The following is a 25020-nucleotide window of genomic DNA, read 5'->3' on the forward strand; positions in this document are numbered from 1 at the left end:
TCATAGTGTATGAGTTTAACTAAAAGTTAATACATAATAAAATTTCATATTTTAAATATTCTATGAAAATTCCAATGTGATATATAACATAGCTTTTATTAATATGATGTGGGATGATGACAATATTATAATTTTTTTTAACGAAATTTCATTATTATCAAATCAAAGTTCCTGTGAAGTATGATATGTATTTTTAGCTTTTTCTAGATAGCAAATTTTATAATGTTAAAAATTAAAATATGATAAATAAAATCTACATTCCATCTCTTCGAGCGCATTAATTATAGAACGTCTTGTCAAGATAAATTTTGGAACTTAAAAAAAGTCGTACATATTTTTTCATGGCACAATTTCTTTAATGAATGATTTTCAATAAGTTTTAATTAATGAAAGAGTAAATTAAAAATATTATGCTGGATATCATGTTCCTAAAACTGCAACTAATTAATTATTTTTTTTAAAAAGTTACCATAAAAATATCGTTTTGATATATTCATGGGTCATAATAACTTGAAATCATTTTAGATAATTTCTTTCAATAAAATTAAAATAGGAACCTTGCATTTTAAGGAATACAATACTTAGTTCACAGCGACCTTTTATGCTCACATTTTAAAACGAAAACAAAAATCGACTATTTTCATTAAAATTTTTATAAAAGTAATACTTTTAAGTAAAAGTAAATTAATTTTTCTTACTTTGAAGATAAATTAATTTATTTTAAATGAAAAATATTGCTCTATAATAAATAAAAGCATTGAAAATTTAAATAATGTGAAAAAAGTATATGTGAAAATCATTTCCTGACAAAAACATTTCTGAAAGATATACATCCTCGTCACTCTTCACTGCCCCCACTTTCTTCGATTTCTGAAATACCTAACAAAACAAACAGTTCCACAAACAATCATTAAACTCCCCAACTATGTTTTTGTTCCACACACATCAAACTCCACTCTCTAACCTCAATTTCGAATTAAAGTTTCCTCCTTTTACTGCTCCAATCTCCCCTCTTTGATCTCACCTGCAACGAGATGCTCAAAACCCCCGCTTTTCTTGTCTGTCACTTTGGTTCAATTTCTTAAGGTATTTGAGCTCAGTGGTCAAATTCAATTCTGGGTATTTCTGCAAATTTAATTATCATTTGTTGGTTGTTGGAAAAAATACATTTTTTTCCTCCATCAGGTGTGGTGTCTGTGGACACTGGCCTTTTTGTGCTACGCCTTGGGGTTTAAATGATTGTAAGTTCCGATGGGTGCTAGCTAAAATGGGGTTGAGGGAAGTTTTGAGAGAGTTTATTCAATTTAAATGTTGTCTGCGTACTAGAAATGGTGTTCATGTTTGAGATTTTTGTTAATTTCTATTTTGAAGAACTCAAGATTGCCTAGACAGTGCCACTGTTTTGATGTCAATTCGAGTGGTAGGTTACTTTATGTTGTCCGTGTCTATTCCAAGTCAATTGCGCCAACCGATTCAGACATGTGTTTGTCTTATAGATGAGTTTGATTTGTTTGTTCTGTTAATTCTAAAACAGGTAAGTTGGTGATTTGATGTATTTGTTTAGCAGAAAGCAAATCATTTAAAATTCGCTTTGAGGGCTGTCATGCTGAATGTTGTTGCCAACCAGTGGAGTAGTAGGGATGAATTCTGTAATGGATGATATGACTTTGATTCAGCAAAGCCAGAGGCATAATTTGGTTGTAAGAGAACTTGGTGAGGAGATTGATTTAGAAATTGGACCTGGGGATGATGACCCTTCATTTGGTAACGCTACTCTAATTGGTGCACCAATGCGGGAATCTTCTGCAGAAGAACATGGTGAGAGCAAGCAGATGGGGATGGTTTCTCAACTTTCTAATGATGCTCAAGATATGTCCAAGAACCAGCAAGTGAAAAGGAAGAAAAAGGTTGTTAAAAGATGGAGAGAAGAATGGGCAGACACCTATAAATGGGCTTTTGTAGATATGAAGGATGGGACACCTAGGATTTTCTGCTCTGTCTGCAGGGAGTATGGGCGAAAGCATAGAAGAAATCCTTATGGGAATGAGGGCAGTCGTAATATGCAAATGAGTGCTCTGGAAGAACACAATAATAGTTTGCTTCACAAAGAGGCTCTTCGTCTTCAAATGGCCTCCAAAGATAAAATTGTGGTTGACAAACCTGTTTACGTAAAAGGTTGGCCATCTCAGTATGCTAACTAGCATGAAAAGATGATATTTTTAGCATTGTCTATGAAAATGTTGATGGTGGTATACTGTGTTTTTGAATAGTTGAATTATATCACTTGCTTTGCTCTTCCCAATTTATTTTACATTGTGGTCATTAGTTCTTAATAGATGTTTGTAAGTTATGTTCGAATTTTACAAAAGATGCAGTTGATCAATTTTATAGGATAACAGGAATCTGCCTCGCTGATCAATTTTGTTAGTTCCTTATATATACTTAAAAAGTGCTACATTCTCTGGACCTGGTCCTTAATATTCAAATCTGAATACATAAACAATAGAAATACTTTCAGTTCTTATTTGAGTTGTTTCTATCCTTTCCTGATACTGAAGAGTCAGACTTCAGATTGTCATTACTCTGACAAATTTCAGTTTATTTCAGTTGTTATATATGATAGAATTTCTACTTTACAATTGACATATTCAATTTCTTGAAATTAAAACATTTTGGTTATCTACACACTATATAGTATGTTGAGTTGATAAGAAGTTATCTTCTTTCTTATGAGGGTACTTATATTTTAGGTATTGTCTGACAATTCTATAAATGAACTTGCCATGTCAAAAACAGCAGGATCAATACTTGAAGCTACACTAAAAAGGGATCCTCATGAGTTTGAATTCATTCAGGCAGTCCAGGAGGCAGTTCAAGCCCTTGAAAGAGTCATAGCAAAAAATTCTCGGTGTGCTTTTATTCCAATGGCTATAATTATGTATTTATCTATCAACAAATGACAAAGTCATTCCTTTAGTTTTGGATGCATCTAATGAATATTCTCATGTTTCAGTTATGTTAACATCATGGAGCGCCTGTTGGAACCTGAACGAATGATTATTTTTCGAGTTTCGTGGGTGGATGATAGGGGTGAGACACATGTAAATCGGGGCTTTAGGGTACAATTTAACCAGTCAATGGGTCCATGTAGGGGAGGTATTCGTTTTCATCCATCAATGAATTTAAGTATTGCCAAGTTCCTTGGTTTTGAACAGGTATTATGAGTATTTTTGGTATTCATATATAACATTATTTCTTGTAAGTAATGACTTAAATCTTGCAGAATTAAGCCTTTCTTAATGCCATCGCAGTTTGTTTCCTTGAATTGGAAGCTAATATACTTCCTTTTTAATCCTTTGAGCTATTGGTCAACAAGAATGCACATCATGTGTAAAAGTTTTTCTTCCATTTTTTTTTTTTTGGGTGGACAAGGTGGGGGGAATCTAAGTAATCGTTAATCCCCTACATTTGGGCTGTATGTTAAACACTTACTTTTTACATTTCATCACCATGGTAGAACCCACCTTCTTTTCTTATTATTCTTTTAACATTATCTGATGTCACTGTTGGAGATGGTAGTAGTAGTTGTCTGTTTTTCTGATTTTAAGAGATCAAACACATAATAAATGAGAGAATAAATAAGCAAATCGAGTGCTGGCATATGCAATGTCCATATAGAATTGAAGGGTGTTGAATATGGAGAAAATAGGGTTTGAGATTAATCTCCCTTGTGTATAAACCACACATAGGATAATCTATTTATAATAGAAAGAAATACAATTAAAAAAAGTAACGGAAAATAAATAAAGTAAATAAAAGATATTGTTTGATATTGTGATTAACAATATCTAACAATATCTTAATAATATCTAACAAAGGGAGTAGGAGTAAAACAATAACAGGGAAAAAGAGAGAGAGAGGGAGAGGGAGAGAGAGAGAGAGAGAGAGAGAATAAATGCCAGAATGATATTAAAAAGATGGTGAGAGTATATAATGAATACGGAGGGGGCAGGTCAGTGTTGGAGTTTTGTTAAATACTCTCTTTGGGTGACTTTTGGGACATGGATATCTTAGATGCCTAAGAATCGTTGGAACGTATTGCACTAACATAGGATGCATGTGTTTGATTCATTTTCTTTTGTGTTTGATTTCTTCTACCAATGTGTTTTAACTACACATTTAGGTATGCTGTTTATGTGCAATTGATAAGCAAACCTTCCTATTTCTTATCTGCCTATTTGAGACAGTAAATTAAAAATGTGAAAATCAATACTGTATGCCATACCTCTAAAATATTTCCTAATATAAAGATTGGCAAGATCTTCGAAGTATTTCTAACATGGATAGATCTTTTGTGGCCTATGTACTTTATGTTAGGAGATATAATGATTGTGACAGGAAACCTGCATTCATTCAAAATATTAATTGTTCCCGTAATAAGGGGTAGAGTTTAGTTGAGTGACGATGTATCTTGAAGCCTTTCTTTTTTATTTTGAGCTGCATTTTTGTTTTGGTCCACTTTTAGTTTATACAATACAATCTTCTCTACAGACTTTAAAGAATGCCTTATCGCCATACAAATTAGGAGGAGCAGCTGGTGGAAGTGATTTTGATCCAAAAGGAAAAAGTGATAATGAGGTAAATTTTCAAATTATTCAATTTCATCTCTAGTAGTTTTATAATTACTAAATGTTACTTTGATAAGTTGGCAGATTATGCGATTTTGCCAAAGTTTCATGAGTGAAATGTATCGCTACCTAGGGCCTGACAAGGTAACTGAAAGCATATTATTTTTCTACATCTTTTAACTGTGCCACATCCAAGTCCTATTTCATGTATATTCTTGTGATGAATCTCTATTAGGACCTTCCATCAGAGGAAATGGGTGTTGGTACTCGAGAAATGGGATATCTCTTTGGACAGTATAGACGTCTAGCTGGTCATTTTCAGGTAATGCAACCCTAACACACTATTTGGTGTAAAAATAAATATTTTACCTTTTTCTTATGTATTTTCCTCAAACCTGATTCGCTTGATGCATTTTATGTAAAATGTCAGTAGAATAAATCTCATTGACCTAGGGAAAAGTGAGTAAATAGGTAGAACAAACTCAAAGACATGCATCTTACATTTGCAAACCTGGAGTAAGTATGTCTACATATTTTGTAATTTTGATCATCTTTTTGTTGTTAGCTTATCTCTTTTGAAGTACAATGATGTAGATCTGCTTTATTTTTTTCCCTTAATTTTTCCTATCCTCTAGAGAATCTCTCGATGTCCTTATGGTTAAGGTGGAGAAGATCTGCAGAAGCGCTGGTTAGGAGAGTAGATCACTGGTGGCAGGGGAAGATTAAGAAAAAATTGTGATGAAAACTATCAATGAGTATTTATGGGCATGATTTATGATACAAAATTAGGACATTGTTTGATTCATGTAATTACTACACCATAGTTGTTAATAGCTCCCTTTAGTGGCACCATAGTCATGTCGCAGTGCAAAGTAGCCTCGAATGCTATCCAACCTATAGTGGAGCATTTTTATGCAGCAGCCTAGCAGGAGTCACAGCTGTGAATTGCGGCCTTCAGCCTAGAAATTTGTGGCCATTGTGCCTGCAACTGTTGACAAAAGGAAAATTCCCTCACTCACTACCCTTTTTCTTGTCTTTTCTTTTTTTGGTATTTTAGTCTGAGATAGGTTTTTTTTAATAAGAATGGCTAGGTTTAAGTTGTGAGAAGTTCAGAACAAACATGAGACCCAACAGCATTGTGAGCAAAGAGCACCTTGATTTTGGTAAACATATCCATTTATGGAAACTCACAGCTCTTATGGCAGTTGTGGTGTTGTTTCTGTATTTTTGGTGAAATCGACATCTTGTTCTACATTTTTGTTCTGTTTTCTCTCCATCAAATTGACATGTGCCCTTCATTGTATTGTCGTATTTCTTTTTCTTCTTTACTTATATATTTTAACTTGAGTCTTGATCGACCACCTGACTACCTTGTTTCTTTTTTATTGACTTTTGTTGTTATATAAGCTTATGTACTTAGCTTAGGACACTTACAAATAATGACATTTGTGGATAAAGGAAAACTATTTCTTTTATTGGGTAATTTTCATATGTATCCCTCACTTATGCAGGGAAGTTTTACAGGGCCAAGGATCTTTTGGTCTGGCTCCAGTCTTCGACCTGAAGCTACTGGCTATGGACTGGTAATTTCCAATATTTAATTCTTGATCTCTGTGGGTGTATGGTGGGATATGAAATTTGGAGTGATTATGTATAAAATTAAGCTCTTTGGTAGCCTTCCATTTTCTATTCCATTTTTTTGGTCCCTTTATTAGAGAAATGTTTACAGCAGGTCCTGTCAATTTCTTATGCATTTCCTTATTTCCTTGTTCAATAAAAAAGAAGAGAATCTCCAACCACTATTTTTAAAATCTCATATAAGGCAACTCATCATATCAGAGCAAAGAGCATGTAAGATGGAAGTTCATTCTAGCCTACAAGATCATCATACAAAAGTTATGCATTCCTAGTTTAAAGTTATTAAATTTTTAACATGTCATTCTTCTGCAGGTTTTCTTTGCGCAGATCATGCTTGCTGACATGAATAAAGAACTTAAAGGATTAAGGTTTCTATTTTAATTTCGATCATTTCATCAAAATTGTTGCTATTGACTCATTAATTATTGGTGCTACCTTCTTGACCCTCATTTCCTTCTTATAACTAAGCATCTTTATGAGGATTTGAATCTTTTATTTTCAACTTGGTAGTCTTTTTTTTCTTGAGTTACGAATTCCATTAATGTTAGAAACTTGAAAACTCTCATTTTCAATAATTTGATTTGTTAACTTATTAGGTTCTTTTTAAGACAATTTTCTAGTGTGAAATTTCTTGCTTCCTAAATTGGTTTCCACTCATTATGTGATCCTCGAATATTCTTCTAATTTATAATTTCCTGTAGATGTGTTGTGAGCGGCTCTGGGAAGATTGCAATGCATGTTTTGGAGAAGCTAATTGCTTATGGTGCACTTCCCATTTCAGTATCAGGTAATTTTGTATTTTAATGATTTTGAATATAATGGGTCTACTACATCTTCCAGGATGATTTGCCTTTGTTCTTTTATTCTAGCAAGAATGAAAATTTGTGTTATGTTACTGCATAAGTTTTCATCTTATATGTAGATCATCATTAAGAATTGTAGTAATTGAATCTAGATTTCTCATATCATTTTGGGTACCTTTGTGTATCGTCCTGGTCAAGGAGTATGGTTTTTAAAAAAGGTATTTGTCAGATTCCAGAGGATATTTGGTTGATGAGGATGGATTTGACTACATGAAAATATCATTTTTGAGAGACATCAAAGCTCAGCAAAGAAGTTTGCGGTTTGTATCATTTCTGATGTTTGTTTATGCTTTATGCTTGCTTATGGTGTATAATTTCACTGGTTCATAAATTGACAATATGTAGAGACTATTCAAAAACCTATGCTCGGTCGAAGTACTATGATGAAGCAAAACCGTGGAGTGAAAGGTGTGATGTTGCATTTGCTTGTGCTTCACATAATGAAATTGATCAATCTGATGCCATTAATTTGGTTAATTCAGGTTGTCGTATACTTGTAGAAGGTAGTTGTTCTTCTAAGTTCCCACATATATGGCTTTCGCCCTCCTCTTCTTTCTCGTATATTCTAACAAAGCTACTTGTTCAATTCAAATACCAGGTTCAAACATGCCTTGTACCCCTGAGGCAGTTCAGATTTTCAGAAAAGCTAGTGTTCTCATTGCTCCTGCAATGGCTGCTGGTGCTGGAGGGGTGAGATTAAAATTATTGCACACTATTGCCCCCACCTTAACCAAAACAACACAACATTGATGATCATAGTGCGGCCACTTTTATTTTTTAATGCAACCATGTGAAAATGCTAACTTAATCCACCTTAATTGAGAATGTTGATGGAAAGTTAGTTCTGTATGGTATTTTGTTTATTAGCCATCAGTTGGAATTGGAGACTTAGTCGTCTCTGTTTTCCTTGCCTGCAGGTTGTAGCTGGAGAACTTGAACTGAATCATGAATGCAGTTTGATGCACTGGTCACCGGAGGACTTTGAATCTAAATTGCAGGTACTTTTGTGAAATCAAATTGCTTTTACAAATTATATTGTTTGCCTTTTAAGAATAGTAAATGGTTTTTTGGTTTGATATCACCTTTGTTGTATGAATGCTCTTATTTACACTTCCTATTCAAACTGGATTGAGCTCATTCTTCCACTCTTTTTGAAAAGAATTATACAATTTACATGAACTCGGTTATGTCTAATATGTGCAAAGGAATACATTATGGATTGTATTGTGTATATCTGTTCATGTATTTGCGGTTTTCTGTTTTTGGTTTTGGGCTAGGAGTTTGACAACTATAGTGTACATGGAGCACATTAAGAATGTTATGACTGGTGCCAGATGAAATTTGACATATAGCTTAAGTAGAAATTGAGTCATCAATGTTAATATTTTTTCTTTCACACATTGTGCATTAGTCACACACTGTTTCTACACCAACTCATCAAATTTGCTGTTCCTTTGGGCAGGAAGCAATGAAACAGACATATCAGAGAGCTATCAAAGCTGCAACTGACTTTGGTTATCAGAAAGAAAGCCCTGAGTAAGTTTTTATTTTTCAGTAACATTACAACAAGGATGAAAGCTGCAAGCTTTCTATGATTTACTTTCAAAAACTAATGCTTTTCCATACGCATCCTAATTGATTAGTTCTCTTCTACCCTCTTTCAATTTGCGGTCTTCCATTAATACAAAGAAAAGAAATATATGGTTTTCCTATATGAAGCTGTCTTGATGTTGTGTATTGAGTAATATGAGCAATTGCAAAGAAAATCACCCTTTTATTTTCTTTCAAGACACGTTCTTGACCAAGTTTATTCTTTAGTGAGCAAGATAGCATGTGAGATGCAATTTTTTTCTATTATAAAAGAAAAGAAAAAACAAACTTAACAGGACTACATTAACCATCCTTGTATTGACCAGTTATCCAAAAGTAAAATGCATTTGTGTATAACATAAAGCTGTAATGGTAACTGTACATTCTTGTAAATGCAATGGATTTGTTTGAATGATCATTCATCTTGAAGTGTCTTTCTTTTAAATATGGTGCCATAGTTAATGTTTATTATATGCTTGTTGTTATGACAGGGCTCTGGTGCATGGAGCAGTCATTTCTGCCTTTCTAACCATTGCCCAAGCCATGACAGATCAAGGTTCTATATAGAAGTTTATATTGCAGAGTTTTGAATGCGTCCAAATATTGATGTTTGCAATTGGCACCATAGTTGAAAATCTTCATTCACGGAATAGTCCAAAGCATTGCTGATTCTAGTGTCAAGTTGTCAATGATAGGTGACACTACTTGTAAAATATGTAATCAAATGTAAGAAAAATTAGACTTAGAAAAGAATTTAGAGGACAAGTTTAGTTTAACAACGGAAAATATTATTGCCATTAGAAAGGAGAAATTGACCTTGGCTATTTAAATCCGGCTTGGGAAATATTTGGATATTGAGATTTGAAATAAAAGCTTAGAGTTGAAAATTGAAATTAAAGTGAGAAAATCAGTCAATTGAGTGTAATTGAAATGAGAGGAATGGCTTCATCAAGTTTTGCTTATTATATTTATTTCATAGCTTTCTTCCAGAGATTTTCCTATATTGAACTTAAACTGTGAGCAATTAGATACCTTAGGATATTGAACTTCGGTTGTATTCCTTTTATTAGCAATCGATTTTGGATGCTAAATTTGAAGTATTTCCTTTTCATCGAGAAAAGAACGTTCACTAATTAAAAACTATAAGGTATTCAATTTTTTTTAACCTAGTTTCTAGAACCCACTGATTTCAATTAACTTTACGAACATTTTTGTTAATATTTTCATGAACTGTGTTGACCTTTTCATATTCTTTAAAAAAAAATAAGACTACCCATACACCATATAACACTTCCTTTTAAACGCATTAATATTTACTAAAATTTACTGAAAATCTTATTTGTTAACGTTTTATACTTATATTTAATGGTTCTCTTGATTTTTGTCAGAATTGTTAGCTTAACATTTGGAAAAGAAATTGTTCGTTGAAATACAATACATAGACACTTACATGAAAAGCAAAAAAGATGTGGTTAATTGACGACTTTGTTAATTAATCATAATTTATGGGAAAAGCTACCTATCTCCGGCGGCCATGCACTTTGGAAGCTATTACAAAAAAGGGCAATCCCTCGGCATTTAAAATTAAACAGTAATCTATTTCTTAAAAAAAATATATAATTATGGTTCAATAGTTGTTACACGCTTATAACTTACATTAAATGCTGTAATAAAAAGTGCTACCGTGGACAAGTTAGAAATGTTCATTTACTCACCGATGAGATAAGACTAAATTCATCAACTTATTATCCTAGTTAAAAGACGTTAAAAGGAGTTTTTTTTTCACCTCACACATAACATCATGGATGGGATGAAAGAAAGATAAAGGCCAAATGCCTCTTGCTGTTGGCATAACGAGCCTTGGCAGGAGACACGCAAGATAGGCTATTATCTCAATGGTAAAACGCATTCCTGATAATTGTCTTGTTAAGTGGTTAAAAATAAAATGTAATGCTAAATATTTTTTTACTCTGGTGACGACATTCAGGCGACCAAATTGGCCAAGAGGTTCGTATTTCATTCATGATGTATAACCATTGAAACAAAATTGATCTTATTTTGTTCTACATCAAATTGAGTTATCAAGCTGTTTATCCATAAGACACTGATTCCATACAATTCAAGGATGATGACTACAAACAAAAAGTATTTCTTTTATATCAAAGCGGTGCATGTGAAATAGAATATCACACATCAAACATTTTGCATTGTACCTGATAATATCATAATAAACCAAATCACCCACTTCTAGAAAGATGGCAGAAACTCCCTCTCCCTCAGAGTGAGAGGCAACATGTAAAACTCTGCCAGATATGCAAACTGTAAAACTCTGCCGGATATGCAGCAGCATATTCAATTTAACTAGCTCTCCTGGAAGAATGTGCTGATGAATCAGATTTTTCAGCCAGATAATGCTCAAGCATATCCTCCTCATCGTCATCTGCTGAGACAAACGTACAACACTTACAAACTAAGAGGATTTGTTTCAAAGAAACAGAAAGAATGAGAAGTGTACCTTCAAAATCATCTTCATCGAAGTCGATATCTTCCTCATCCTCCAGATCAGATTCCTCATTGACAGCAGCCACACCTTTCTGTGAATGAACAAAAACAGCTGCTATATTTATATGTTCACAAAAATTTAAGAGAATAATGGGAAGTAGATTCTACAAAACATGATCCATTAACCAAGTGGAATTTTAAGAGAATTCGCTTGAGTTGAAAACGTTAACACCACAAATATTAATTTAGGACAACTAGGTACGAATAAGAATAGTTAGGAAAAGAAGGTACCGCTCTTCCACTTTCAAACCATTGTCTACCACTGAGCTTCTTTTCCTTAGGCGCTGTGAGCACAGATTCGGGCATTAGCCTGAAATTAGAACAAATTGATTTGGCATTAAAAAGGAAAGTAGTTACACTAGATTGATTTTCAGTAGTTTCCAGTTAGAACTCATGAATAAAAAGAACTTGGGTAAGAGATTGAGTAACTCGTTAATAATTCTACATTTCAAATTTATAATCCACCCACCCCCCATTATCTTTCCCCTGTCTTCTACCCCATCAGATAATCACGAATCAGGTGTCATCACATGGACTTGTGAAGAACATTGATTAGCCAACAGAAAACCTTTGTCTTTCAAAATTGTGGATATGAAAAGACTTTAAAAACTAAAAGGAGCTTACTTGGCTCGTTCCAATGCTAGTTCTGCTTCAAACCTTTCTCTCCATGCCAAAAATGTTTCAACAGTAACTGGTTCTCCGTGGGGTATCACTATCTAAAATGTTAGATAGATAAAATTATCAGGAGCTTTTAAAACACAGTTTAATAAGCAAATGCATAAAATTATAAAAAGAATATATTGCAGAGGAAATACGACATCCTAAAATGAATCCAGTTACTACAATGAGTAATATGATAATTAAGAACTACAGGAAAATCCTTTAGATAACATTAATAGACAAGTAATTATACAAAAAAAAAAATGAATGTCCAGTCTATAATTCTACATGATCATTTACTAACTGCAATCTAGTGGGAAAGCTTTTGTGACAATCCCAAAGGAGGAAATCAAACAATGAAAACATCTACCACATAGGATAATGAACACTAGTGATTATTGAATGCAATATATTACAGAGAAGATGATTATTTTCCTTCATAATAAAAAACATAGGAAGCTACTAGGCATTTAAGCTAATATAATATCTTTCACTGACCAGATGCAAGGTACAAGTATTATTGGAGATAGCGTAACATTCAGCAACAGCGATCTTGTTAGCATTACTCATTAATTAATGAGCCATGAATTTTAAGTTTAATAACTGGGATAGAGAAATTTCTTAAAAGTATAGGATACATATGTGAAGCATACATTAGCCTAAAATATAGTCAGTGTGTAACAATAACAATTTTAAAACGTTTTAGGGATAACAAGAATTACAGCTTCAATTACTTTCTTATCTTATTTTCGTATGTGGAAGTTCATTTTTATGCTTTTAAAATTTGTTGAAATTGTAAGCTTGTAGCAATCTCATTTATTTCTCATTAGTGTTTAAAGGGATCAAATTACCATTCTCTGACATTGATGTCCTATCAAGAATCTTCACCGGTCTACACGTATTAGCTTAAGTATTCTCCCATATCATGTTAACTTACTCCATCCAAGCTATATATATCTGAACTCTAAAGTTGAATCATTTATTTATTATATATCTTGACACTCTCTACATAAGTGTATCCATATTGGATAATATCCAATTCCAACAATTTCTCATGTGCACTAATTCATGCTTTGCAGCTAACTGACATACAAAAGTAAATGAAAAAAAAAAAACTACACTATTTGTGCACTTGAAATGTAGAAAGCATTCAACTAGATCCGTGTTTGGATTAGATAAATTTTAGATATTATAATCTGTTCTCATAAAAAAAATATTTGTAACATTATTCTCTCTTGTTTGGTAAAATTGGTGAAAATCAGATAATTTTAAATTTTTCTATTACGGAAAAGGTTATTTCCAAATTAGCAAGATTTTGAAGTTTACAATCAAAAGAAAAGCTGAGAAACTATTTTCTAGCCAGCTTCTGTTCTTCAATTTAACACCAACAATTGAATTGATTAATTTAAATGCAGAGCCAACTCCTACAAATCACTTCTTAATCTATACCAACTTTATCGTAATTTTACTATAAAAAAATGTATTACTTTAGACGATTCAAATGAAATATATCATCTTAAAACTATTTTTCACCCAGCATATCCAACATCCAAAACTAAAAACATATCATAATATTAATTATAATAATTATAGACTATATCTATAAGTGATAATCGAAATAGTCTCTAAAAAAGAATTCAATTCAAGTACACTAACTAACATTTCTAAAGAAATTTACAAAACAGACAACATTCTTACATCATCTTTGGCTGCCTCTTCTACTTCAGTACTTCCATCAACAGAGTCTTGACAGAACCGGTCAGACAGCCACTCTTTAGCTGAGGTAACAAGTGTGTATATCATAGCCATACCAAGATTTTCAGAAGCCTGTGGAACACAAGTTTTGCATCAAAATATCCATAACCTAGACAGAATCCAGCACAAATCTAGAGTTGCATAACCATCAGTTCTTGTGCAAAATGAAAATTCACTAATCCCTGAAAACCTATTAAATTTATAGTGGCTATAAACATGTCTTTCAATCTGAATAACAACCAGTGCAAGAATAACACACAGACAATATCTGATCAAACATTAACACTACATTGCAAATGACTACCTCTTGTAGAAGTTTTTCTTTCAAAATCCTTAGATCTTCAACATGTATTCCTTGCAAACTGTTAATATAAATGAAAACAAAAAAATCATATCATAATATTAGTGTTAAATAAAATGAAACGAAAACATCATGATGCACATGAAGTTAACAGGACAGACAACCAAAAATATAATAAATATTACACAATTATAATAGCAATAACCTTTTCAAATTTAAAAGGGGAGGTTCATCGGGATATCTTTCTGTGTGTGAAAATATCAAAGCCAGTTGAGCTGAAACAAAAATATCAAATGCGTCCTTCATACATTATGCAGTAAATAATCTCCATCCAAAAGTAAAGCAGTATCTTGGGAAGAAAAACAAGATATTCCAAACTCTAAAGTACGAGTTCAGTCAAACTGAACACCAACATGGAAAAGAAAATATACTAAAGAGAAAGAAAAAACAAACCTGGATTAGTTATTGGCCCATCAGTATCGTCGTCCTGTACAGATGAACAGTATTTAGATAAATATAAGGGTGGGTTTAGCTAAGTTATTTGATTGGGAAGACGTCTCAGTTCCCTATGTATTGCATCAGTCAGGGGGAGTGGAAATAAACCCAACTTCTAAATCTCCTAAAGCTAAAACTACAGGAAACTTTGCACAACAAGCTACATTTAACCAAAAGAAGAAACTAATATTATTCCAATTAATTTCAACTAGTGCCATCGGGTTGAACATGTTCTTCTCTTTTCTTCTCTTCTTTTCAGTAAGAGAAGAAATTCACTAAATAGAAAAAGGAAAGTAAACTAATATTCCAAATATATCGATTAGAACAACACAAAACACCAAATGTCTCCATCATAAGTAAGCTGCATAAAGGAAGTTATCCATGCCATTAATTTCAACAACATAGAAACTTCCCACCAGGTAAGAATGAGGCCAGCTATATGGAGTATGAATCTAACAAAAACTACTCTGTTCTGTTACAAACCAACCCTACACACTTCCAAGAAGAACATAAAGAAACATGATAAACCATACTAAGAGGAGTAACGTTTACCTGCGCAACAACCTTTATTTGGAAGCACCGATTAGAAGTATTTAAGCCACTTTCACCAGAGTGTATTTCTACCATGGAACAAACGAAAAATAAAACCTTTTTACTCAGTGGAAAAAAAATTCCGAATGCCAAGTAAATTGGCATAATAATGTACAAATACTTCAAATATCATTCACATAAAAACAAAAAAACCTTTGAATTCATCCATAAGTATAGCTTCTAATGCTTCAATCTCCATGTCTTGTTCTTGTTTGAAGTCTGTGTAACGAAACACGGCAACAAATAAGTCCTAATTAACGGTGTTGGAATTTACCCAGAGTCCAAACATAATAGAATAATCAATTTGCATCCAAACCCATAGAAAAAATTAACATATCATGTAATTGGGAATGAAAAACTAGAAAGAGGGAAAAAGTAGAAAGATTAAGATCAAAGAAATACCAGTCATGGTTGGAAATTGATGTGAGTGAAAGTGAAGAGATAGAATTGGAATAGCAAAGCGACGTCAGGGCAGCATTAGAACTAGAAATAGCACTGTGTAGAGGGTGCAGCTTGGCACAGAGAAACCTAACCACTGAAACACTGCTTCCCTTGAAACGGTACGTTTTGACGAGTGATTCGACCAGTAACGAGATTTAATCCCTCCGTTTTTGAGCTTGTTATGTTCACGGAGATAGTTTATTCTTTAAATTTAAAGAAGTTTGTAAAATAATTATTTATTCACTAAAAACTGAAATGTTAGTTCTCTGTGAACAAGCAAATGTTTTTTTTTAAATAAATCTTATTTCTTTTTATTATTATTATTATTATATATATTTCCTTTTTTTTCAACAATTTCTTTTCCATCTTATCTCTAAATTAATTTTTTTTATCTTCATCATCATTCCAAAATTTGATTATACCTCATAATAGTCGGAGTATAATAATAATTTTCAATAGGTGAATTATTGATCATTCTAAATATTTATATTTTCTTTTCTTTATTTATGATGTTGGTGTCATCAATCTTTGTGGGATATTGAAAACAAGTTATCATCTCAACTTATTTAAACTCATACTTTATTTTGATTATGCTTGAATATTTTGTTATAAATCTTTGGATTTTAAATAGCTTTCTTGCTTTAGTTGAAATTTTCTTTAAAATAAAGAATTGTCTATTCGAACGAGTATAACAAAAATATTACATGAGTAATATAAAGAAGAAAATAGTAGTGTTATAAAAAAATTATTTTTAGAGTTATTATCACAGCTCAATAGATCTCTTATGTGTGTACGGGAGGATTGGATAGTTGTATATCAAGTTTGCAGTTTTGTCAATAAAAGATTGTATGAGAAGAGTTTGCAGCTCTGTCCATAAAAAATGTTTGTAATGTTTGAGTTTGATATCATACTTGTATAATTTGATTGAATGAAGTTTGTTATATATCATCAATCTTGTCCATTTGAGACAAAAATAATTTAGGCCGTAGTTATTTTGTACAATTTTTGTTACATCTTCATTTGAATTTTTATGTTTTAACAACAAATCTAATATATCAAAAAAATTGTTTTAACAAAAATTTAACATATCAAGTAGTCAAAACTGAGGTAATTTCTTACATACTGTGGATATGTAGGCGACAAAAGGAGATTAAAGTGTATGTAAATATTTTTGAAAATCAATGTATCTAATGATAATGTTGAAAGTTAGAATTTCAATTATATCTTTGTATTGTTTTTTCTAATGTACCTTCCAAATATATTGATACTGTTTTTGTTGATTAAAAATATATTAAAAGAATTATAATACACAAATATTAATATATTTTTATTGTTCAATAAAAGACATAAAAAGTTCAATAAACAATTCAGACTCCTGAAACTTAACTTTATAATGATCTAGTAGTATCAATCCTAATTTTTATAGTGGAAGTTAGCTTTCAAAGATTATCAGAACCAGAAAGTTTGTCCATGAGTTGAAATGGAACATGTGTATACTAACAATTAATATTTTAATACTCTGAGAATTTAATCACAGTGCATTTAAGTTAATTTCATGGCTAAGTATTGGTGCAAGTGTTTGAAAATGTATATCAAAATAACTTAGGATGGCATCTCCTAAATTATATAGCTCATGACTTTAAATGCTTTCATTTACTTACTAACTTTGCTTGCAACACAATAACTCCACTTAAATACCTTTTGATGACATCCAAAAATCATAGTGTAGTGACATTATCATCTTGTTAACCTATGGGATAATAATATTATAATAATAATAATAATATTATTATTGATAATAATAATAATATTATTATTGATAATAATAATAATAATAATATTTTATCTTATATTTATTTCAAGTATGAGGATAAAATTGTAATCTTACATTTTGATTTATTAAAATATTTTTTTATATATCACATCCATACAATCTCTTGCAAATTTTTATTTTAAATTTATTCACTTTTATTTTCATATCTCTTAAAATAAAATAACACAAACTTCATTTTTAGATCGTTTTAGATTTATTTTCTCTTAAGTTCATCTTAAAAGTGAACATAACTGTAAAAAAATAACAATTCGATCTATAACTAACATAAATATTTGGTTGGAGTTGTGACATAATTTGTAACATTATGTGTGAACACAATTTTCAATACAAAAATATAATACAATCTTTTCAATTAACTTATGTAACATGTCTACAATTTTATGGTTTTGACAAATAAAATAAAACATTTAGGAGGTGAAAATAAAAAAATATATGAAAATTGTAGAGATTATTATATATATGTGCCATATATATATATATATATATATATATATATATATATATATATATATATATATAATCAATATCTTTCCACCATCTATCTTACGAAGAAGTTTCTTCACACTTTTAATCCATTTTTTAGTAAATAACCACAAATATTATGAAAAATCTACCCGTTTTATACCCTGGATGAATGTTTCATAAAAGACATTAATCACAACTATTAATATGCAAAAATAATTGCATCAAAAAGGCATAGAACATCAATAATCTACCTGCAACAACAAGGTCATACTACTATACCCATTTGTTTAATATGCAATACATTTTTCTAAGATTAATAGAACTTTAGCGACTCTTGTACGTTGAAATAACCACTTATCCACTTTTTTTTTTTCTTATAAAAGGTTAAAACTATTTGTTGTTGCTCAAGTTTCTTTAGGTTTGCGTTTTGATGACAACAAATAGTAGACTAACAATAAAAACTTAATTACCTGAAATTTTTATTTATATTATTTATAACATTTAATATTTTGTATGTATTTCAATATTTGAGTTGTTTATATTATTTGACACATTTTGGTATTAATATTAAGACAGATATGATTGTGAAATGCGCTTTAAATATCAAATAAAGTTAATAAAATTTGATTAAAAATACTAATTTTATGTATTTTAGAAAATAAAATACTAAATTAGTTTAAAATTTCGGAAAAGATTAATTCTAAAATTAATTATAAAAGTCGAGGAAAAAAATATATTTAACCGTTTTTCAATCTATTTACTTAATTTTTAACATGTTTTTTTTTCATCCATCATGTTTTTCTCTTTTGGTATGCTTGTTTGTTAGCTGTAACTTCATTCAACCAAGATTTTTCACTTTCCAAAACCATAAGCAGAACAAAGGAGAAGAGAAGATGAATTGAGATTTGAATGTGTTAAACTGAAAAAAAAAAAAAAACACAGAGTGATTAAAAACCTAAATATCTCACAAATCACACATAGAAGTGTAAAACATTGAAAAGATGAAAACGATAATAAATACACGAACGCTGACAACACAGGTGAAACCTGACAAACCCTGTACTACGATACACTAATTTTTTTATTTTTTCTCAAGAAAAAAAAAAAAACCCAAAACACCAAAAACGAACACATCGCCTCAGTGCCTCTCTTCCCTGTTTCTGTAGTGTAATGTGTAATGGGCCATCGCCTAAAGATACCAAATGTCACGTTTTGATCCAAACAACAACCCCAATTCTCAACCCCTTTCTCTCTCTCTTTCTCACGGAAACAAAGAAACCGCTTCTCTCTCTCTTCCTCACTCACTGCTACTCACTCTATGCTGTCCGTACCCTCTGTGTTTGCCACGGATGACCACCACCATCCTCTCATGGAATGTAAAAAACCCTCACTTTCAAGCTAGATCCCTCCTCGCCCTTTTCTCCTTCACAGCTCCTAGATCTTTCACCCTTTTCTACCTGCATGCACCATTACCAATTCTAATGGGGTTTTAGCCTCTTGGTCTTTCTGGGTTTCTTCTGTTTTGCGCAAAAGTGAGGCCTTTCGGCGCTTTCTCAACTTGGGTACCTCTGCAATGATGGCGCGTTGGGATTGATATGTTCTTTTTAAGAAAAGAAGGGAAAAGGGTTTAAGGGTTTTTTTCCTTTTCAAATGGGTAGCTCGGGAAAGTCGAACGTGAACGGAATCGATGCGTCGGTGGGTGGGTTGGTCTGGGTCCGGCGAAGAAATGGGTCCTGGTGGCCGGGTCGGATATTGGGTCTTCACGAATTGTCGGAGAGTTGCTTGGTTTCTCCGAGATCGGGTACTCCCGTCAAGCTCTTAGGTCGTGAGGATGCAAGCGTGTCAGTCCCTTCTTCTTTTGTTTGTCTCAACTTTTTTTAATGTTTTTGCTTATATTCATGTCTGAACCTTTTTCCCATCTATCTTCGTCCTTAACTACTCAACTTTTTTTAATGTTTTTACTTGTATTCATGTCTGAACTTTTTTCCCATCTATCTTCATCCTTAATTAGAAGGTGTTGGAGTTGTAGCTGCATGATATGAATCATATAATATTGGTTTGATCATTGGAATTTTTTATGTTTTTTCTTTTGGGTGGTCTGAGGGGAGCTGTTTTTGGTTGATAAGGGAATTGGGAATTCGAGATACACAGGACAAGTTTTTCTGTAACCTTAATGAGATGTTGGTTTTTGCCATCGATGTGGACCATTGCTTTAACGTGATTTTCTAGGTAGTTCTGGTTCCTATTATTATAGGATAAACTTGTTTTTCTTTTAGCTTCTTAATTATGTTACCTCATCTTCTCTATTGAGGGTTTGTTTTTCCCCAGAATTAGCTGAGAAATTTTTAAGCCATTGAGCTGTGGAGCTTTTAAAACCGGAAAATGAATATTATTGGTCTACTTAAAATTGTACAAGGTATTAAAGGTGGAAGAGGTATTAAAAGGTCTTTTCGAATAAACTTCTTTTGATGAGAGTGGGACTTATAAAGTTGTTTTCTCTATTGTTGAGATAAGTGGATCTAATGTACAGGGTGTCATGCATCCGGAATGTAATGTGAAGTTGAACGATACAGTCTTTTGGAGGAAAATTATGATGACTACTTCCTATATGGCCATATAGGCTACAGACAGATTTTCAGAATAACTAGACCTGTTTAAGAAATTGGTTGTTGTCACCACTATTTTGGATGTGGCTTTCCTGTCCAGCAGAACTATAACCTGTTTGTTAGTTGGGAACTTAACCCATTTTCCACTGCAACTTCAAATTTGATTTGTTGTCACTATATTAAAAAAACTATAGCTTGTGTAATACAGTTGACTTTCTCAAATTTGTTTGAGTTATTAAGGTGTATTTAAATTTGTATAAAGTCTGATTTTGAGAAAAACTTCTCTGTGATATAGGGATTGGTATAATCTTGAAAAATCAAAGCGGGTAAAAGCTTTTCGCTGTGGAGAGTATGATGAATGCATTGAGAAGGCAAAGGCATCGGCTGCTAATTCAAACAAGAAGGCAGTGAAGTATGCTCGCAGGGAAGATGCCATTCTTCATGCTCTTGAACTAGAGAGTGCTCACCTGGACAAAGAATCATTAAGCTTGTGCTCTGGATTAGATAAACCTGGTAGTGAACATGGAGAGTCAGCTGAGGAATTACCACTCATGTCTAATTCTGAAGATGTGACTGGTGATTTGAGTGACTCTGATGACAATTCTAATTCAGCCCCAGAAATGTCACAATCTGTTATTTCTTTTGAAGTGCCAAATCACAATGGTTCTTTAAAGATGCATTCTGTGCAAGGAAGGAGGAGAAGAACACCTAATGATTCAGAAGACGATGGATCTGAAGGAGTCAAGCGAATGAGAGGACTTGAGGACTTGGGCATTGGTGTAGTATCAAAGAAAAAGGTCCAAGTTACAGGTGCAACTGAGATTGGTCAACACATTAGTGCTTCACTCAACAATTCTACCACAGGGAACTGCCTGTCAAATGGAACATCTGTAAATGGTGGTAAAGGTTATTCTTCAACATTGAAAAGGAAGAGATCACAAGTGGCAAATGTTCACGAGTTTTTGAAACGGAAAAATCGACGCCGGCCCTTGACTAAAGTTCTGGAGAGTACAGCCATGGTGTCAGTTCCTGTCATTTGTGATCAGCTTCCCAGTTCAAACAGTTCTCCACTATGTGGGGTAACTGATGGAAGAATTTCAGGATTAGATTCTAATGATTCAAAGAAAACTTTTCCAATGGCAACACATAATTCAGATAGTACTGAGGCTGCTTGTGAGAATGGGACTTCATCAATTGTTCCTGACCATGGTAGTGGAGATGATGGTTCACAAATCAATCATGGGGTCAAGGAGAAAGAAACTTCTGACCAACCAGCACTAGTTGGCAAAGATTCTCCTGATAAACTATTTGATGTGCCATTTGTTGGGGATCTTGGGGAGGAGAAACACACTCCTGGTATGCCACATATAATGGTTACAATTCTCATAAAAAATGCCTTGCAGTTTGTGATCCCCTGGTTACAATTTTCATCAAAAATGCCTTGCAGTTTGTGATCCCCCCACCCTCGCTGACTGATAAAATTTTCTTTCCTTTTTCTCCATTACTTAATTTTCCCTTTTAATTTCAAGATAGATTTAGGCCTTTAGATGGTATGTTGTGAAAGCATGCCAAATAGTTTGTGTTGTGAGGCCCTAGCCACAACAAATAACTTAGAAACAGATGGAAATGTAAGTGTTTCCTGGAAGAGGCGCAGTGATCATACATATTAATTAGAACAGTTGAATAAACTAGGTCGAAGCATGGTTTTATCGTTGGCTTCTTTGGAAGGAGAATAGAGATTCATTGACCTTTTGAGCAAGTGGCACTTGTGTTGCTCATTCTTCAGAAACCGTTTTATCTGATGTGTATAATTTCCCCCCTTCCCCACTGTCAGTTGCTTTTGTGTACTTTTTCATGGTTGTTGCTTATGTCCCAATATTATGTGTGCAAACTGATTGTTTAAAGTTGCATTACTGAGCCGTAGTGTAAGTGTAAATATATTAGTTTTATATGTGATTGTGTTCCTTTCCTTGTGTTTTGCATATCTATTCCTATCCGTTTTATATTTAATCAATAGAACCCTCGTTAAGACTTGAAAGCTATAAAATATTGCAAGTTATATTTTTTCTCTAGTTCTTTAATTTAGCCGTACTACAACTTTACCTTTTTGTGTGTACCGGTTTGAAAAGATGTGAGCTCAATAATTGACATTCACTGTTGTGTTTTCTTTTGGCAGCTTTGTCACCCATTTTGGTTTCTTGTTCACCTGACAAGCCTGAAGTTAGTGCATTGGGACAACAATCTTGTAATGTTAGTCAATGTGAAGCTGTGTCACTGAGAGATGAGGTCAAGAACGAACCTGGTTGTACCAGTTCTGCTGCTGCTCACAATATTGTTGGCCATAGACAAGACAAAGGTAGTTCAAAGTGGCAGTCAAAAGGAAAAAGGAATTCAAGACATACAAGTAAAAACATAAAACATATCTCAAGAAAATATGCGGACACAGACCACCAATCTAGTGCTTCTTTGCCAGGAATAGGAAATTCAGATGGAACTTCTTACAAGGGTGCTGGTTCAAAAGTTGATTGGAATGGAATGGATCCACTGCATACTTCATACAATTGTAATTCTCAAGTTAAAAACAAACCTGTTGCAGAAGGCCAACTAGAAGGATTTCGGGACTTGAACAAGCATATCAAGGCTACAACAACAGAGGCAAAGCTATCACCTGATGGATCTCTCACACCTCAAAGATTACTTCCTTATCGCCATTCACGCTTCACTGTCAACTCCAGATATCAAATGGCAGATTTCCCTGGAAGAAACTATTGTTCTGATGCTTCATTATACGATGTTAAGCTAGAAGTTAAATCCAGCTACCGGCCACAACACGTTCCTTTGGTTTCTCTTGTGAGTAAACTGAATGGAAAAGCCTTTATTGGACACCCTTTGACAGTTGAGGTTCTTGAAGAGGGTCATTGTGATAAAATGTTGAGTGGCAGTGGATGTGACATGGAAGCTAGTGATGTCTTTTGCATGGCCAAGCCAAACTTGGTAACCGGAAGAATACATTCCAAGAATTCGACACGATTTTCGCCTAAATCGTCGAGGATGAAAAAAACCGGACTGATGAATAAAAAGATTCGGAAGTTGTCTTCATTGACAGGTCACAAACAGTCAGAAGAGGAGAGAAAACCAGTGGTAGATAAGCTCAAGGGCCCTGTCATAGCTTGCATTCCCCTTAAAGTAGTGTTCAGTAGGATAAATGAAGCAGTGAGTGGTCAAGCACGGTCTACGCACCGGGCATTACCAACATCATCGACCAACCCATGATTTGTGTTGTTGGGAAGGAGTTACAATGAATGGTGGTGCGGATAGTTGCTTCTTTGGTAAAATTTGAGAGATTTTGGTTTACTTCTGCAGACCATAATGTTATCATCTACTTCTTTTAACTATATGCACAGTTTGCTGCAGCCCCACAAATTCTGCCATGAAGGTTGAATCTTCTGTACAAGTTGAAGACCATTTTCATGTAGAACTGTAGGTGTTAAATCATCTGAGGCTTCTCTTTGGCTCTGTAAATAATGTAACATTGGATGAGGTGTAAAGAGGGATGGTCTAGTATCAGGTGTTTTACCTGATATTAGGTTCTTAAAAAGTAATGAATTAGGATGTTACGGAGGTTCAATAACCACATTTTATACTCACGTTGGATTTGGACTCTCGATGCTTTCTGTCGAAGTCACCTCTATGAATCCTACAAGGCTAAAAACAAACAAAAATGCAATTATGAGAACATTTGGATCAATCCCCATTTCAATTTATTGTGTTCTGTATGCAAACTTGTTATCACATCAATACATATGCAGCTTCCCCACATCAAATTCTCATCTTTCATCTCTGTATGTTTATTCTTTATTGTTGGTGTTCTTTTTCATCAGAATAAGTATTTAACCAGTTGTTAAGTAACATGTGAAAGAAACAAGAGAACAATTGTTGTACTACAATACGATGTTTGAATATTGATAGTTCTAGAACAAAAACTGTTTATCTGTGCTTTTAATTCTGGTCTTTCTTGTTGCAACTGTTCTGTGCTTTTAATTCTGGTCTTTCTTGTTGCAACTGTTCGTGTTTATTCTTCATGGTTTTCCAATTGATGGAATGAAGTGTCTCAGCCACCAAAGCTTCATAAAATGTTCTGACAAATATATTATATATCATTAACTTGTGTAGGAAAAACAATGTAAATAAAACAATTTAGACTTATGTTACATTTTACCTTTTTATTTAAGTATTTTATATGGAATTATATTCATCAATTATGTCAGTTTTCGGATGGAATTTTTGTGCTGAAAAACTTACTTTGAAAAAACTAATAAATTATGACAATTAAATTTAGGACAATAACTAATCTTGTTTCAGAGATTGCATGTTTAACTAAACTGTTGATCCAATAATAACTGTTTATGACAATGAGTAATCTATATCAGTGAACTAAAATTGCAAACAAGATCAGAAAAATATTAATTTTAATTGATATAACAATCCTAAAAGAGAGATAGTTGTTGGACGGGTATGTTTGTATATATTTAATAAAATAAATCATTTTCTGCGTTTAATATACTTATTTTTAAAAATAAATAGGATTTTT

At 32.9% G+C, this 25020-nt stretch overlaps 3 protein-coding genes across 7 annotated transcripts; 2 read left to right on the plus strand and 1 right to left on the minus strand.

Moving 5' to 3' along the window:
• Positions 1-834: 834 nt before the first annotated feature.
• On the plus strand, positions 835-9617 carry LOC114166518 (NADP-specific glutamate dehydrogenase-like). 5 transcript variants are annotated; one of them, XM_028051264.1, is made up of 17 exons: positions 836-1086; positions 1372-1420; positions 1535-2175; positions 2797-2908; positions 3014-3215; positions 4552-4638; positions 4713-4772; positions 4864-4950; positions 6140-6211; positions 6579-6634; positions 6968-7053; positions 7299-7389; positions 7475-7632; positions 7728-7819; positions 8047-8127; positions 8592-8665; positions 9211-9617. In XM_028051264.1, the coding sequence occupies exons 3-17, from the start codon at positions 1611-1613 to the stop codon at positions 9284-9286; spliced, it is 1899 nt and encodes a 632-aa protein (XP_027907065.1). In that variant the 5' UTR covers positions 836-1086; positions 1372-1420; positions 1535-1610; the 3' UTR covers positions 9287-9617. The 5 variants fall into 5 exon arrangements, with proteins under 5 accessions (XP_027907066.1, XP_027907065.1, XP_027907062.1 ...); XM_028051265.1 differs by lacking the exon at positions 1372-1420 and having other exon boundaries at positions 835-1086; positions 2800-2908; XM_028051261.1 differs by lacking the exon at positions 1372-1420.
• Positions 9618-10749: 1132 nt separating this feature from the next.
• Positions 10750-15706, minus strand: LOC114166519 (RWD domain-containing protein 1). Its single transcript, XM_028051266.1, has 11 exons — positions 15486-15706; positions 15237-15302; positions 15045-15112; positions 14451-14484; positions 14203-14272; positions 14001-14058; positions 13640-13768; positions 11906-11997; positions 11513-11591; positions 11235-11313; positions 10750-11159 (listed from the first exon to the last, which is right to left on the minus strand). The coding sequence occupies exons 1-11, from the start codon at positions 15490-15492 to the stop codon at positions 11077-11079; spliced, it is 765 nt and encodes a 254-aa protein (XP_027907067.1). The 5' UTR covers positions 15493-15706; the 3' UTR covers positions 10750-11076.
• A 3270-nt stretch (positions 15707-18976) lies between these two features.
• On the plus strand, positions 18977-24177 carry LOC114166744 (uncharacterized protein At1g51745-like). Its single transcript, XM_028051533.1, has 3 exons — positions 18977-19664; positions 20725-21785; positions 22606-24177. The coding sequence occupies exons 1-3, from the start codon at positions 19474-19476 to the stop codon at positions 23700-23702; spliced, it is 2349 nt and encodes a 782-aa protein (XP_027907334.1). The 5' UTR covers positions 18977-19473; the 3' UTR covers positions 23703-24177.
• Positions 24178-25020: the final 843 nt, after the last annotated feature.

Source organism: Vigna unguiculata, chromosome 10, assembly GCF_004118075.2.
Source record: "Vigna unguiculata cultivar IT97K-499-35 chromosome 10, ASM411807v1, whole genome shotgun sequence".
Taxonomy (NCBI): domain Eukaryota; kingdom Viridiplantae; phylum Streptophyta; class Magnoliopsida; order Fabales; family Fabaceae; genus Vigna; species Vigna unguiculata.

What these genes read in the sequence shown, in the direction of transcription:
- LOC114166518 (XM_028051264.1), top strand. Translation starts at nt 1,611, where the DNA reads ATGTTGTTGCCAACCAGTGGAGTAGTAGGGATGAATTCTGTAATGGAT. An exon ending in CAAACCTGTTTACGTAAAAG is followed by an intron (nt 2,176 to 2,796) that starts GTTGGCCATCTC and finishes TGTCAAAAACAG; the next exon opens with CAGGATCAATACTTGAAGCT. An exon ending in GCTCAGCAAAGAAGTTTGCG is followed by an intron (nt 7,390 to 7,474) that starts GTTTGTATCATT and finishes GACAATATGTAG; the next exon opens with AGACTATTCAAAAACCTATG.
- LOC114166519 (XM_028051266.1), bottom strand. An exon ending in AAATAAAGGTTGTTGCGCAG is followed by an intron (nt 14,485 to 15,044) that starts GTAAACGTTACT and finishes TCATCTGTACAG; the next exon opens with GACGACGATACTGATGGGCC. An exon ending in CGATGAAGATGATTTTGAAG is followed by an intron (nt 11,160 to 11,234) that starts GTACACTTCTCA and finishes TTGTCTCAGCAG; the next exon opens with ATGACGATGAGGAGGATATG.
- LOC114166744 (XM_028051533.1), top strand. Translation starts at nt 19,474, where the DNA reads ATGGGTAGCTCGGGAAAGTCGAACGTGAACGGAATCGATGCGTCGGTG. An exon ending in GGTCGTGAGGATGCAAGCGT is followed by an intron (nt 19,665 to 20,724) that starts GTCAGTCCCTTC and finishes TCTGTGATATAG; the next exon opens with GGATTGGTATAATCTTGAAA. An exon ending in GGAGGAGAAACACACTCCTG is followed by an intron (nt 21,786 to 22,605) that starts GTATGCCACATA and finishes TTCTTTTGGCAG; the next exon opens with CTTTGTCACCCATTTTGGTT.